We start from the raw sequence: 14,920 nt of genomic DNA, 5'->3' as shown, positions 1-14,920 counted from the left end.
CTTTAACTGTAACAGCGTAAACTCAAAGTGTATAAAAACTGCCTCATGTGACAGAAATACCACATTAGCTATCTGTGCAAAGTTCATGTGTCATTTCACTCCCTCTCTTATCAATACGTCAGAAGTGAACCATTATACATCATATAACTACTATAGTTTACTTCCATATCTCTGTATCTATTTCCCTAACTGATGAGGTCCATAAAGGGTCGCCTCCAGTATGAAACCCGGATCTACTTCACCACAAAAGAGGGAGGGATTGAAGTGGAAGAGTCCAAACTCCTGCCATGGCTCTAGCAGCGTTGGCTAACCGATGGTGGAGGGCTGTGACCCTTGCGGGTACAGTGACAGGCTCCAGGTCAAGTCACACTGCTTTAAAATCAAACTACGACGCATTGGTCATCGGTGGAGGTGAGATTTGTGGACTGTAGGAAAGAAATGCAGAGAGCGACGTATACTGTAATAACGGGCGATAGATTTTGCAAAAACGATAAATCTGAGTTTGTAGGATTGTAGTATAAATAAGGTAATTTCGTATAGTAAAATAAATATTGCATTCCAAGATAACTGAATTTACTCCGTTTACGGCTGTGCATAGTTTAATCTTAATTATTCAACTTTGAACTCATTACTGCAGGGCACACTGTATACACAAAATATTTTAAAAACCTAATTATGGAACAACTTTTTGAAACTTCATGCATCGGAATCGGTTTTAAATTGCGTATTTTACATCTCTTTGTAGGACACAACGGACTGGTGGCAGTGAGTTTACATAGTTACTTCCTAACACCTGCTTTTGCAGTAAGGTTTCAGTACTGTGGTGAAAGTGATGTGTGCTTTGTATGCCTGTAGGCTACATATCTTCAGAAGGGAGGTCTGCAGGCAGCAGTGCTGGAACGCAGACATGTGCTGGGAGGTGCAGCTGTTTCAGAGGAAATCTTCCCTGGTAGGATTGACTTCTAGCTCAATTAAATATAAAAAAAAGTATATATTTGTTTCTGTTTCTTAAACTTAAAATACATTTGTTAATTTTGGGGTGCAAGAATTTCCTCCACTGAAAAACTAGTCACAGTGACACTGAACAATCACACACTGATTTTTATGGAAACTATCTAATTGTTTGAAGAAATACAGGTTTTCTCTTATTTGGGTGAACTCACCCTTTACTGGTAATTGCTTTATTTAATATTTATTAAATGTGTGTTATGTCACGTACTGTTCTCATTCCTAGCATTTGTTTCGATGTCTCACTATGGGATGTACCTTCCTGTGTATTCCTCAGAAGGAGGAGCATGTATCTTAGTCCACCAATTTGATCGGCACCAACCTTGAAATAGCTTATGTTATTACCAGTGTTGGGCAAGTTACTTTGAAAAAGTAATTAATTATAGTTACTAGTTACTTCTTCAAAAAAGTAACTGAGTTAGTAACTGAGTTACAATATTGTAAAAGTAATTAATTACTTGAAAAGTAACTATTGCGTTACTTTAAAAAAAATGTTTAACCCTCTGGGGTCCAGGGTATAATTGGCCATTTTTTACTACTTTTGATTTTACCTCTACATTACACCTTTAAAAACTATTTACTTTGCCTTGTTTGGTATCATTCTTTTCAGCACAACCTCACGTGCCTGAATTTACAGTTATGTTTTCATTTTGACATACTGTATTAACACAATTGATTTAAAATCAGACAGAAAACATAAAATCAGAGTAGAAAAAGTTATATTTTTACTGTAACAACCACAAACATGTTTATTGAATCATATTTCATATTTCATAACTTCCATAACTTTAAATGCAATTGTCAATTTTAAAATCCTATGCACAAGTTTTGCAAACAACAAAGTTATTTGTTTTGTTATTTTACCTTTTACCTTTTTTTTAAAATAACCATTTCAAACTAATTACATAACAATCAGCTGTTCTGCATTCAATAAGATGCCACAAATGATTTGTGCGACTCCAAAAACATAATTTCTGTCCACCTTAAAGGAGAACATCACAGCCTGATACCTGCAGGTCTGACAGCAGCAGGTGTATCACTCCTGTTTTTTACCTGGAGACAGCAGTCGCCTCATTGTTCTGACACACAACACAAAACTATCCACAACACTACACACTAACTACACAAGACAACACATTAACCCAAACACGCTAAATGTCACAGATCTCTCACATCTCAAAACTCGCTCTCTCTTTTTCTACAGTCTCTCTCACTCGCCGTCACTCCTAAAACTTCCCCCTCTTCCTAAACAACCAAATGTTATGTTGCCATATTATTTTTGATTGGTCGACATGGTGCATTTTTCCACCAACACAAATGGGCTGTTTTTTTGTTTGGTCATAAGCAGAGAGTGCTTGCTGTCCTTAGATAGTAAACGTGACGAAACTATTCAGGAAAAAACGCTGCGTATATATTGTTTATCATGACTCTGGTATATATCACCTTGTTGCTTTGTCATCTTAAAGTAGTTGTGATTGGCTTAGCACGATTCTTCCTGAGTCAAACAGCAGCACTCATGCGATTGTTTTGCCCCTTAGCTCCAGGTGTTGTGCCAAAAAGTGATCGTCTGCCAGAAAGTGATTGCCGCCGTCGGGGGCGCATGCAGCTGCTTAAAGCTGTAGCGCCCAGATTACTTATGTAGACAGCTACTTCCGTGCAACTGATATAAGATGCGGTAAGCTGAACGCAGCTTCAACCATCTGTTTGTTGAAAAATAGCAATGCGACTGCGCTGCATTTTCTTGTTAGTAACGGTAACAGCGTTGTAACGATAGGAATAGTAATTCGTTAGATTACTCGTTACATCACTGGTTACTACATAGACATTATTCACAATCCTCTCCTCATTTCGGCCCAATCTCAACCTTCTAGGGCTAACTAGCTTAACTTTCCACAGACAGGAGTGTTAGCTAATTCCCATAGCTGTTTTCTCCTGAACCCAAATCGTCACCATAGATCGGGTGTCATACCACTGGAAGTGGTCACTGGTGGTGACAAGGGGGGAGTCACGGAAACCGAACCACAGGCTGGGGCTCACAGCTGGGCCTAGCCGCAGTGGTTCTCTGAAGAGAACTCCCAGTCTCCCAGTCTTCCTGGTGCTGCTGGAAGAGGTAACTGCCTCCTGGAGGGCCTCCCGTTCAGCAGCAGAACCGCCATCCAAGGGCCTTCTTCCCTGGATTTTGAGGGCATAGAGAAGCACGGCCTACTCTGTGTGCCCCACATGGAGCCGCTAGTTGCAGGCCACCTCCATTCATGGCTGGCTAAAGCCTCCTCCAGGAGCCCCATACTCCCATCGAAGGCAGACCGCTTTCAGTCCATCGTGACCGAGAGGGCCTACAAAGCGGTGGCTTTTAGCTGTAATGGCACTGAATGTTTCCCCCATTTTTGTTTCCTACCAGCCAGTGCTATGTGGGGGCATGGCAACCAGACCTGACCCAAATGTCTGGGAAGAAATTACTGTGATCACACATATTTCACTCAGCATGCAGCACTGCGCAGTCCAAGCCACAAGAAAATCCATGGGGATGATGGCGTTGCACGAGCGAGCCAGATTGGTCAACCTGACAAACCTGTCAGAGAGGGAGGAGGAGGACATTTTGGTCATGCCGATCGTGCTTGATGGGATATTCAGCAGAAATATGAGAGAGAGGATGAGGCATTCAAGCTCTGCCTCCCCCGGAAAACTGAGTCAACACCTGCTCCTGCCCCGAGATAGACCTTCACGCAGGTGTTCGTCTGGCTTCCCACTCAATTTGCTATCTCCAAACGAAGGAAGTCCCAGCTACCACCAGTACCCCCACTCAGGCAGGAGATCAGGGCAGGCCACTGAAGGGCTAACCCACACAGCCTGTCAGTCAGTATGCCGGGAGGAAGAAGAGAATGGCCTGACAGCCTCCTCTGTTACCCCAGGTGGAGAAGCTGAATATTTCCCATTCACCTGCCATGTTCTGGAGTGTGTTGTAAGGGCTCTGCTACCCCATCGACCCCTCGCTGATATGCGTATGGAGCCCATACACCCAAGCTGCTGAGGAAGGAGACTTTGTTTCAGCAACAACAGGCTCTGTCTCCGTGTTGAACCTTACAAGCACACACTCTTGTTTGATAAAGCATGTTCCACTGCCCACTTGTTCAATTCCATCGACCTGAAGGACACATATTTTCACATTCCCATTTACCCTCCACAAAGGAGGTATCTAAGGTTTGCTCTTCGGGGTGTCTGTTACAAAGTGCTGCCTTTTGGTCTGTCACTGAGCCCCAAAGTGTTTGCTTGTTTCACAGAAGTGGCGATAGCACTGCTGAGACAGGGGGCCATTCATCTGGCAACATATTTAGATGACTGGCTCTTTCTGGCGTGGCTCACCTGGGCTTCATAATAAATAGCAAAAAGATTGTGTTGGCTCCAGTACAACATATAACATTCCCCAGTTTATCTCTGGACTCAATCAAAATGACAGTTTGTCTGTCAGAGGAGAGAGTGAACATGCTCAGAGCATGCCTCGTTCTTTTCCACCTGCACAAATAGTTCTCTTCTTTCAGGGCTTCTTTCAAACTGAACCCCATACTATGCATACTCTCTCTCTCTTCATATGTGTGTGTGTGTGTGTGTACAACAGCTTTATGTTTTGTCTGTGTGTGTGTGTGTGTGTGTGTGTGTGTGTGTGTGTGTGTGTGTGTGTGTGTGTGGGGGGGGGGGGGGGGGGTGGGGGTGGGGGGGGGGGCAGAGGGAGTAGCCAAACAGGCTAGGACCGGCACTGCTTGTGGAGATATATTGCCATGATTGCTTGAAATAAAAGTAGATAACTATTGTCTGGCAATACGGGAGTCTCCATTTCCCATGGTGACACATCGAAACAAATGCTTGAAAAGAGAACGTTAGGTTACTTGCGTAACCCCAGTTCTCAGAGTAGCATGAGTGAGTCGTCTTACCAAGCAACCTTTCGTGCTGGGGCAAAGCAAGAAGAGGTGCTTATCTTAAATAATGGCTATCTAATAGCGCAACCTATTTACAGTTTTTTCTGATTGCTTAAGCACATTTTTTGTAACTATTGGCTAATTTTGCAAAACTCTTCACACAAATAAGAAAACCTGTCACCCAATAATCAAAACATTGTAGTTCTCTTGCAAAAGCAAACACAGCTAGACTAACTCTTCACACCTTCGTAAAAGTGGTGTTTCCGTATCAAACAGTACACACAAGCCATCATCTACTAAGCACACAATGCGCCAACTGCACACTGATGGTATGAATACAAAACACATCTGGCTTTTGCTTTCTCTGTGCACAAGGTAGGCTATGTCAGTTTGAGCTCATACTTCTGTCATAGATCCATAAGCATAGAGGGATCCAAACTTCAAGTACTGGTGTTTATTCAAACACATCAAAACAAACACAAGTGTTCATTTCCAAGTATAGGATTATTTGCAATCGCCATAATGACTATATGGGTTACTTGGTCTGCAGTGAACATGCTTCCTCTGCCCCCAGCATCTGGTCATCTAGCAATTCTGTAAAGTAACAATTTCAGTATTTTTACATCAATGGTATTGGTGTGTTTCTCATTGGCATATGGCAGTGCTACAAGTCTTTGTGCGAAGTGACTGTACTAACCGATTCTCATTTCAAGATGTCCCTATGGTACTTGCTACAGTGTAGCGGCTCGAGTTAGGCTGGACCCGTTGGCCAGCTTCCCTCAGGGTCATTCCACGGTTGATTACATGGTCCACTATTGTAGCTCTGATGTCATCAGTAATTCTATTTCTTACTCTTCCTACCCTTCCTCTCCCCCCTCCTCATTTTCCTCTCCCCCCTCCTCATTTTCCTCTTGCTCCTCCTTGTCCTTGTCGTCCTCTTCATCCTACTTCTTCACCTCCACGTCCTCTTCCTCGGCCTCCTCTTCTTCTCACTCTTTCTGCTCCCTCCATTGTACTCCGCACACACAGCTTACCTGTATTATAGTGCTTAGGCTGATTGCAAAGTGAACGAATTATCTAAAAAAGTTTTCACATGTGAAAGTGTGCCAGACAGTTGGCAAATTAGTGTTAATGATAGCCATACATGTGTATACTTTTGCTAGGAGTGTGTTGGAAATTTGGTAATTGAGTGTTGTGCAGTGAATTGTGCCTACAGTTTTGCAAAGTATGTGTTACAAAATTGCAAACTGAGTGCAAAGCAGTTTTTGTGCTTTTAGTTTTGCAAACTCAGTGAGTGGTTTTGCTATAAGTCTGAATAGTTTTAGAGATTGTGCTACAGGAATCACAGTTAGGGTTTAAGCATTCAGAAAAAACTGTAAAGGTGGGAGGCTATGCCCGACGTGGTCGTTACAATCACCAGCCAATCAGGATTGGTAGAGATACAGAAGAGACATGCTTCATGCAGGGAGGTGCATCCCGTAGTGAGATATCGCACTCATGCTACTCTGGGAACCGTAGGTTATGCAAGTAACCTAAAATTTTACTCCTCTAAGAGAAATTACATTGGTTTGCAGGTTTCCGCTTCTCTAGGTGTTCCTACTTGCTCAGTTTGTTAAGACCGCACATATACAGAGACCTGGAGCTCAAGGTACACAAAACCAGAATCACAAAGAAAGATTCTAGATATCATGAGATAATATCAGTCCTTAGCCTTGCTGCAGTTCATCATTTTTTCCCCCTTTTTCTACAAATTCAGAAACATGGGCTGAAGGTGTATATGAGAGACCCCCATGCCTTCACCCCCATGTTGGAGGAAGGGGTGAGAGGTGCTCCTCCACGTTCTCTCACTCTGGGCTCAGATCTGGCCACCAACCAGATGGAGATCGGCAAGTTCTCACAGAAGGATGCTAAGGTGATTTAGGTTTGAAAATAAACACAATAAGTAATTGTTCATTTAGGTTGATCCAAAAAAATGTTCTTTGCTTTGCTGGACCTTTATTTCTATGTGATACAATCCCACACACCTTTGCTTACCTACATCTTCACCTATTCCTCAACATACATACAGGCTTATCCTGAATTTGTTGCACACTTGGAGAGGCTAGCAGATGCTATGAACCCTCTCCTGGATGCTCCACCTGTAGATATTCCAGGTTTCACTTCTGGATCACTGAGACGGAGGGTGGCTGCAGCTAAAACACTGATGCCCATCTTCAGATGTGGTGGGTTGGTTTATTTATTTTTTAAACATTTTTTATTCTCCAAATTTAGCAAGTACTTAATTTGTACACTGCATTAATTTAGTCATTAATATTTCTGGCTCTTAATCCAAAGGTCTAAAACTGGGCAAAAATCTTCCAGACTTCTATGAAATCGTAACTGCTCCAATAATGAAGGTTGGTTAGCGATTAAACAAAGACGTTAGTTCCTCTTATTTTTAGATTGCATAGATAACGTGTATTTTGTGTGAAAGATTCTCACTCAGTGGTTTGATTCTGAGCCACTGAGAGCCACTCTGGCTACTGATGGTGTAATAGGAGCCATGACCAGTCCTAGTAATCCTGGCAGTGGGTGAGACACATTTTACAGCAGCCTATGACAACCAAACTCTCGTAATCTTAGATCTAGCTGGACAGAATTACAAGTGACTTGATGGTTTTGACTTGCAGGTATGTTCTCTTGCACCATGTGATGGGAGAGGTGGAGAAGGAAAAGGGTGCCTGGGGTTATGTAGAAGGAGGCATGGGAGGTGTGTCTCAGGCTATTGCTAGTGCTGCTCGATCTTATGGTGTTGACATCTTTACAGAAAAGGTAATCACCTTGATTTGATGTTGTTTATTTCATGGATTCATGGGAAATTATGTTCTAGCTTCCCTAACTTCTTGCATTTATCTTTGGCAGGATGTAAGCCAGATCCTGGTTGGTTCAGATGGTGATGCTAAGGGTGTGGTGCTAAAGGACGGCACAGAAATCCACAGTAAAGTTGTTTTATCAAATGCTACCCCATATATTACCTTCAAAAACCTGACACCACAGGTAACTCAGAAAACTGAACACCATTTCTAAGCAAAGCTCTGAACAAAGTCCCTTATTCTGACCTCTTGTATCACTACAGTCTGCTCTTTCTTCAGAATTCATCAAAGCAGTAGACCAGATCGACTACACTTCACCTGTTACCAAGATCAACGGTGAGTCTTTCATCAATCAGAACTTAAAGTTAAGACTGGCAATATAATATACTGAGGTAAAAACGTACATCTTTTAGTCATCTTTGGAAAAATGGTTTGTTTTGGTGGGTTTTGTATCAGATGTTTAATCCTATGAAGAAACTGGGTCTCAACAGTTATTCAGCTTCCAGTGTCTTCTGCACGCTCGACCAAAATTTGAAGTTTATTAAGAAAATGAAAGAAAATGAAGCACATACACTCATTCCATGTCATTTTACCTGTTGTGATCTCTTTTTTCTTTCTTTCTTTCTTTCTTTCTTTCTTTCTTTCTTTCTTTCTTTCTTTCTTTTTCTTTCTTTTTTTTTTAACAGTGGCAATAGACAAGTTGCCAAACTTCTTAGCATCTCCCACACCAGGTGATAAACCTGGATCACACCATCAGTGCTCAATCCATCTGAACTGCGAAAGTGTGGATGTTTTGGAAACAGCATATAAGGAAGCAAAAAATGAACGACCCTCAGCAAGGTGAACATGTCTTCGCATAAGTGTTCTTTTAAAAATGTCAGATTTGTGCATGCCAAATCAAGCTGAAATGTCCCACTGAGGGAAGAATAGAATAGAATAGAATAGAATAGAATAAGCCTTTACAAAGGCTTACAAAGGATGTTCTGGGGAAGAAAAGAAAACTAGCTTTAGTTAATGTTCAAGCACAGATTTGTGCAGTGCACATGTACACTTCTTAGTGAACTGGAAAATACAGGGCAAAGTTTTAGGCGCTTGTTACTGAGATAAGGGATTAACTGTGTAGTTGCAAATGGTAGAACGTATTAAAGTGAGTAGTGTGAATGTTTAGCACTTCAACCTTAAAACCTTTGAGATTGTACAATAAAATATACTTTCTCATATAGTTTAATACAATTTTTTTAGGTTGTGTATTTTCAACATATATTTTTCCAGGTTACTCACATAAGTAGTCCACGTGCAGTATCCTTATCTCACAGATAACACTTACTTACCCTTGAACTAGTTTACATCCCGCTAAGGATAAAAGAATTCACAGTCAGCACTTACTTGAACATTATCACCCAAATATATCTTTAGAAAATCTTTATCCAACATGTTTGTCAATCCATCATCTGGTTGCATCATGTTCCTCTGGTCTTGTAGGCCTATGGTGGAAATGACCATCCCCTCTGTGCTGGATCCTACTCTGGCTCCCCCTGGCTGCCATGTGGTGTCACTTTTTACCCAATTCACCCCCTATTATATAGAAGGCAGGGAGTGGACAGACCAGGACCGGGAGGCATTTGCAGACACTGGTTAGAAACACAAATGCTCCACTCTCTGGACTTCTTAATGTTTTGAGCGTGCCAAACATGTTTACTGCTGGTAGATTTAGTTCTAGCTTACTATGGCAGTATGTTTGTTTAGATTCACAGTCATCCAGTTCATAGTAGTCTTAAGATCTTGAAGGTGACTGGACTTCTTGAAGTTTTTTGAAGATGTTCCACCTCCCAGCCACATACAACATTTCCAAGCACCTTTTCACCATCTCAGCTGTGCTTGTGGGTAACACCGCATCATATCAAAAACTCTACTGACTTCAAAAGAAAAAGCCTTGAACGTACACTAGATCTACATGAAACCATAGTGTCCTTTGATGTGGTCTTGCTTTTTACTTATATACCTGCAACCAAGGCAGTGGCGACTGTGAGAAACTGATTACAGCAAGACAGCTCCTTACACAACAGAACCAGCCCTACCTCGATCAGATTTGTACACTGTTAGACTTCTACCTCAGCAGCATGTATGTTAAATGCAACTATTGTTTTGGTGTGGGGGGTTGGGTACTGCCATGGACTTCCCATAGCCAACCTTTCCATGAAGGAAGTTAAAAGTAAAGCTCTTTGGCTCTTTCAAATTAATAGCACCTAACCTAGCCACAGTAGATATGTGGATGACACCTGGGTCAAAATCTAAGAAGTAGAAGCCTTCAGTATTCATGTGACCTCAGTGGATAGAAACATAAAGTTTACCAGGGAAAATACAAAGATTAATAGTTTGCTATTTCTGGCTGTGTGCATTTAGGAGGATGGAAGCCTCAAAATTGTAGTTTACTGAAAACACACACACACACCAGTAGCTACTCTTTGACTCCCACCACCTACTGAAATGTGAACTTGGGGTGATCAGGAACCTGCAACACCAGGCAGAAAGTGTTCCCTCTTATCTAGAAAGGGAAACAATGGAACACATGCAAGTAAAAAAAACTCCCAAAAAATGTGGTTACTCCAACTGGTCCTTCATCAAATCAGCAAAGATGCACGAAAATAAGGTGAGAAACCAACAAGGGAGAAACAGAATGAGGGAGAAATGGAACCACATTGTCATCACTTATGTAGCAGGTCTATCAGAGGAACTATCAAAGCATGATATTCCAGTGCACCTGAAACCTCTGGTTGTAGTGAGCCACACCTTTTGTCAAACCTTGGCTCATGTATGGGATAAAACCTGCTAGCATTTAAATACCCGAAGAAGCCTCCTGGATGAGACCTTAACCCTCTTTAAAAAAACCTAAAGAAGTCCAGTTACCTTCTTTTCAAGCTCTAAAGCCTCACTGTAGCAGGCTTCAATGACACTGAAGGGAACTTTCTTAGACATTTTCTTACAGTTTAAATGGAACAAAATGAGTCAAGTTTACAAATTGACTGGTGAATCTTAGGAATATATTTTCTCCAAAATTATTAAAATATTCAAATGAATTGGACTCTTTAAATGTCGTGTATGTTGATTAATGTGTTTGAGTGAAAAGCATGTCTGTTTCTGTCTCCTCAGTGTTTGACTGGGTAGAGCAATACGCCCCTGGGTTTAAAAAGTCCGTGGTGGGCAGGGACATCCTGGCCCCTCCTGACCTGGAGAGGATCTTTGGGCTCACTGGAGGGGTAGATACTATGCACTGTGGATGCTGTAGCACTGAGCAACACTTTGAATGTTGACACGCCACTTATTTGTTTGACACAGTCAGCTGTTCACTGGATGAGGAAGTCATTTGCATTATTTTCAGTGTTCAGTCACTAACTGCCTACTTTGGGACGTGGCTGTTGTATAAGCAGTTAATGGTGACAGGCAGCTTTATTACAGCACGAGCCAGAATCAAAGTTCACACACTGTGTGACACTTAATCGCTTAACTGCATTTGCTTCTGCCTCCTTTGTATGAAGAAAACAGTAAATAACCACAAGGGAGGCTATTTTTCTACTTATAGCCCTGGAAGGAAAAACAAAAGGGGAATTTAAACTTTTGGTCTTGTTTTTACAGAATATCTTCCATGGATCAATGTCACTGGACCAGCTCTACTTAACACGACCCTTGCCCTCTCTCGCAGACTACCGCTCACCAATTAAAGGGCTCTATCTGTGTGGCAGTGGCTGTCATCCAGGTTTGCTTTTAATGCTCAGCTGAACGCAGAATTGCAAATAAGGCTGTTTATTATGTTGTACAGTAATAATACAATGTTAGCTGGTCTTAGAGAGCACACTTAATGAACCTTTGATCTTAAGATGTGCCCATGCCTTCACTGCTGATGATAAATGACGGCCAGGATGGCTAATTTTTCCATGTCGATATGTCATTTTTAGGTGGGGGTGTGATGGGTTCCCCTGGCTGGAATGCAGCCCTTACCGTCATCGCTGACTTGAAACGTCGCTGAGGGCATTATCAGATAACATTATCAATGTGTGGTCCGCTTATCTATGCACTACATTTCTTTAGAGTGAATGTGACTAGCTTGAAAAAATCAATGTCATATTACAACAAAAACCAGCCACTTGTTAGATTAACTTATGATTAGATCATTATGATTTAATAGTTAAATGACTGACGTAATAATACAAATGACATGGGATAAAAAATGACAAGTAGAGCGCAATAAAACAGGTCTGGACAGGAAGGCCACGTGAAAGGTTTACCAGTGGAAAAACACAAAATCAACACCAACCTGTGAGCCACCGGAAAATTACTGATGCCACCAAAGCAAACTGAATGCAAACGTATTATTAGAAAAACTAATTCTTGTTTTAATTAAATTAACAAAAACTGTGAAGTGATGATAGTCATGCACAAAGGAACATTTTACTACTCTATTTGAATACTTTTAAATAAACTGAAGCCATGTCTAATTTCCTTTAAACCATGTATGATTGTTTGTTTCTTATGTTGCATTTATTTCACTTGGGGCTGATGTCACAGCTTAGAGTGTCATGATACTAAAACATAGGTGTTTTCCAAAAGAAATAGCTTGAAGCAATTGTATTTTACCCACATTATAATATACAATTCTGTTTTAATAATTTTCTGTTGTGAGACATGCCCTGTCCTGTCCTGAAATTAATGGTGGATAACTCACAAAATGTGACCTAATCGGTTTTAAATTCAATCTTTTACTATGTATCTTTTGTTGGTTATTAAAATCATTTTAACAGCTTAGAAATATCTTAAAACCTTATTAATGCAAATTAAAGTTGATTTTTCTTTTCCACACCCTGAAAGGATATTCTTGGGGGATACAGGAAATACAGGATACAGGAAAAGAAGGCCGTCGCTTCCCTGAGCAAAGACCACAACATCACTGTTTTACCAGCTGATAAGGGGAGATGCACCGTGGTCCTAAACACTACAGATTACCATACAAAGATCTCTACTCTCCTCAGTGACAACAATACCTACGAAGCCTTAAAGCGAGACCCCACAAGCAGCTACAAAAAGAAAGTTATAGCTTGCCTTCAAGACTTTGAAAAGGACAAAATTATTGACCGCCTTACATATCACCGCCTTTACCCAGGGGATGCCATACCCTGCATCTATGGACTTCCTAAAATCCACAAGGAAGCTGTCCCACTCAGACCCATAGTCAGTAGCATAAACTCAGCCACTTATAACATTGCTAAACACCTTGCTACCATCCTTGCTCCTCTCGTGGGGAACACCCCACACCACATCAAGAACTCCACCGACTTCACCGACAAGGTCCAGAAACTTACCCTGGATCCAGATGAAACCATGGTGTCCTTTGATGTAGTCTCTCTCTTCACTTGCATACCCACCACGGAGGCCGTGGAGACTGTCAGAAAACGACTACAAGAAGACAGCTCCTTGGAGGACAGGACCAACTTCACACCCGATCAGATCTGCACACTGTTAGACCTCTGCCTCACCACTACATATTTCAAATACAACGAAGGCTTTTACAGACAAAAACATGGCTGTGCCATGGGCTCCCCCGTGTCACCTATTGTAGCCAACCTTTACATGGAGGAAGTGGAAAGGAAGGCTCTTGGCTCTTTCAAAGGAAGAGTACCCAGCCACTGGTACAGATATATGGACGACACCTGGGTCAAAATCAAGACACAAGAAGTGGAATCCTTCACTGCGCACATTAACGCTGTGGATAAAAACATCAAGTTCACCAGGGAAGACACAAAGGACAACTGTTTGCCTTTCCTGGACTGCGCTGTGCACATTGAAGAGAACGGCAAACTCAACATCGAAGTTTACCGGAAGCCCACACACACGGACCAGTACCTCCTCTTTGACTCCCATCACCCTTTGGAACACAAACTTGGAGTAATTAGGACCCTACACCACCGGGCAGAACATGTTCCCTCTAAGCCTGAAGGAAAAAAGAAGGAACACACACATGTAAAGGAAGCACTCAAAACGTGCGGCTATCCTAAATGGGCGTTCTTAAAGTCAGCAAAGAGGCACAGAAAAGAAGACCAGACACCAGCGAGGGAGGACAGACGCAACAACATTGTCATCCCCTATGTAGCCGGTGTATCAGAGAAACTCAGGAGAGTTTTCTCCAAGCACGACATCCCAGTGTATTTCAGACCCAGCAACACGCTCAGACAAAAACTGGTTCACCCGAAAGACAAAACGCCAAAACACAAACTTAACAATGTGTGGATAGCTCAGTAGGTAAAGTGGTCGCCCCATGATCGGAAGGTCGGCGGTTCGAATCCACTTAACGGCTACCCTGAGGTACCCCTGAGCAAGGTACCGTCCCTACACACTGCTCCCCGGGTGCCTGCTTAGTGGGCTGCCCACTGCTTCACTGAGTGAATGGGTCAAATGCAGAGAAAAACAAGTAATTTCCCCATGGGGATCAATAAAGTATCCATTATTATTATTATGCTGTACAGTGCAGCGAGGAATGCTCAGACCTCTACATTGGAGAGACCAAACAGCCACTTCACAAGCGCATGGCACAACACAGAAGAGCCACCTCCACAGGACAAGACTCAGCAGTCCGTCTGCATCTTAAGGATAAAGGACACTCTTTCGAGGATGCCAATGTTCACATTTTGGACAGAGAGGACAGATGGTTTGAAAGAGGAGTGAAAGAAGCCATCTATGTCCACTGTGAGCGACCATCTTTGAACAGAGGCGGGGTTTACGACACCAACTCTCTGCCATCTATAATCCAGTTTTGAGATCCCTTCCCAGACGACTTAACGCCCACTCACATCCTGGGCCATCTGACCTCAGGAATTCGCATGATAAGGTGGGGCCAGGTTTCACAATGAACACACCCGAAACTCTGGCTGATTGGGACCCACACCCAGTTTCACACCTTGGCTCAGGCGATTAGAGGAGCATCAGGGGGTGCTTTTGTCCCTCTGTGGGGGGAAACTCCCACTAGGTTTATATCTGGGACTCTCCACCGTTTGACCTTAGAACTGAAGAAGCTTCTCGGATGAGAGGTGAAACGTCTTCAAGTAACTTAAAGAAGTCCAGACGCTTTTCTTTGCAAGCTCCTTTGACTACGATGACCTG

General features: G+C 42.3%; 1 protein-coding gene across 2 annotated transcripts; it reads left to right on the top strand.

The window, feature by feature from the left end:
• Positions 1 to 226: 226 nt before the first annotated feature.
• pyroxd2 (pyridine nucleotide-disulphide oxidoreductase domain 2) lies at positions 227 to 14,268 on the top strand. Of its 2 annotated transcripts, XM_086259542.1 has the most exons (17): positions 227 to 411; positions 746 to 765; positions 856 to 949; positions 6,494 to 6,567; positions 6,676 to 6,831; positions 6,988 to 7,141; positions 7,254 to 7,315; positions 7,393 to 7,490; positions 7,589 to 7,730; positions 7,821 to 7,955; positions 8,035 to 8,107; positions 8,458 to 8,611; positions 9,254 to 9,405; positions 10,922 to 11,028; positions 11,405 to 11,525; positions 11,725 to 11,821; positions 12,635 to 14,268. In XM_086259542.1, exons 1-16 carry the CDS (start codon positions 288 to 290, stop codon positions 11,793 to 11,795), a joined length of 1,737 nt encoding a protein of 578 aa, XP_086115668.1. In that variant the 5' UTR covers positions 227 to 287; the 3' UTR covers positions 11,796 to 11,821; positions 12,635 to 14,268. The 2 variants fall into 2 exon arrangements, with proteins under 2 accessions (XP_086115668.1, XP_086115669.1); XM_086259543.1 differs by lacking the exons at positions 6,494 to 6,567; positions 12,635 to 14,268 and having other exon boundaries at positions 292 to 411; positions 11,725 to 12,604.
• Positions 14,269 to 14,920: the final 652 nt, after the last annotated feature.

This window comes from Aulonocara sp. 'chitande type north' Nkhata Bay, linkage group LG13 (genome assembly GCF_057382095.1).
Source record: "Aulonocara sp. 'chitande type north' Nkhata Bay isolate Kocher_YH1m ecotype deep benthic linkage group LG13, A_spYH_male_GT1.1, whole genome shotgun sequence".
Taxonomy (NCBI): domain Eukaryota; kingdom Metazoa; phylum Chordata; class Actinopteri; order Cichliformes; family Cichlidae; genus Aulonocara; species Aulonocara sp. 'chitande type north' Nkhata Bay.
Note: the sequence above shows the minus strand (reverse complement) of the source record. Positions and strands in the feature narration are given on the sequence as shown.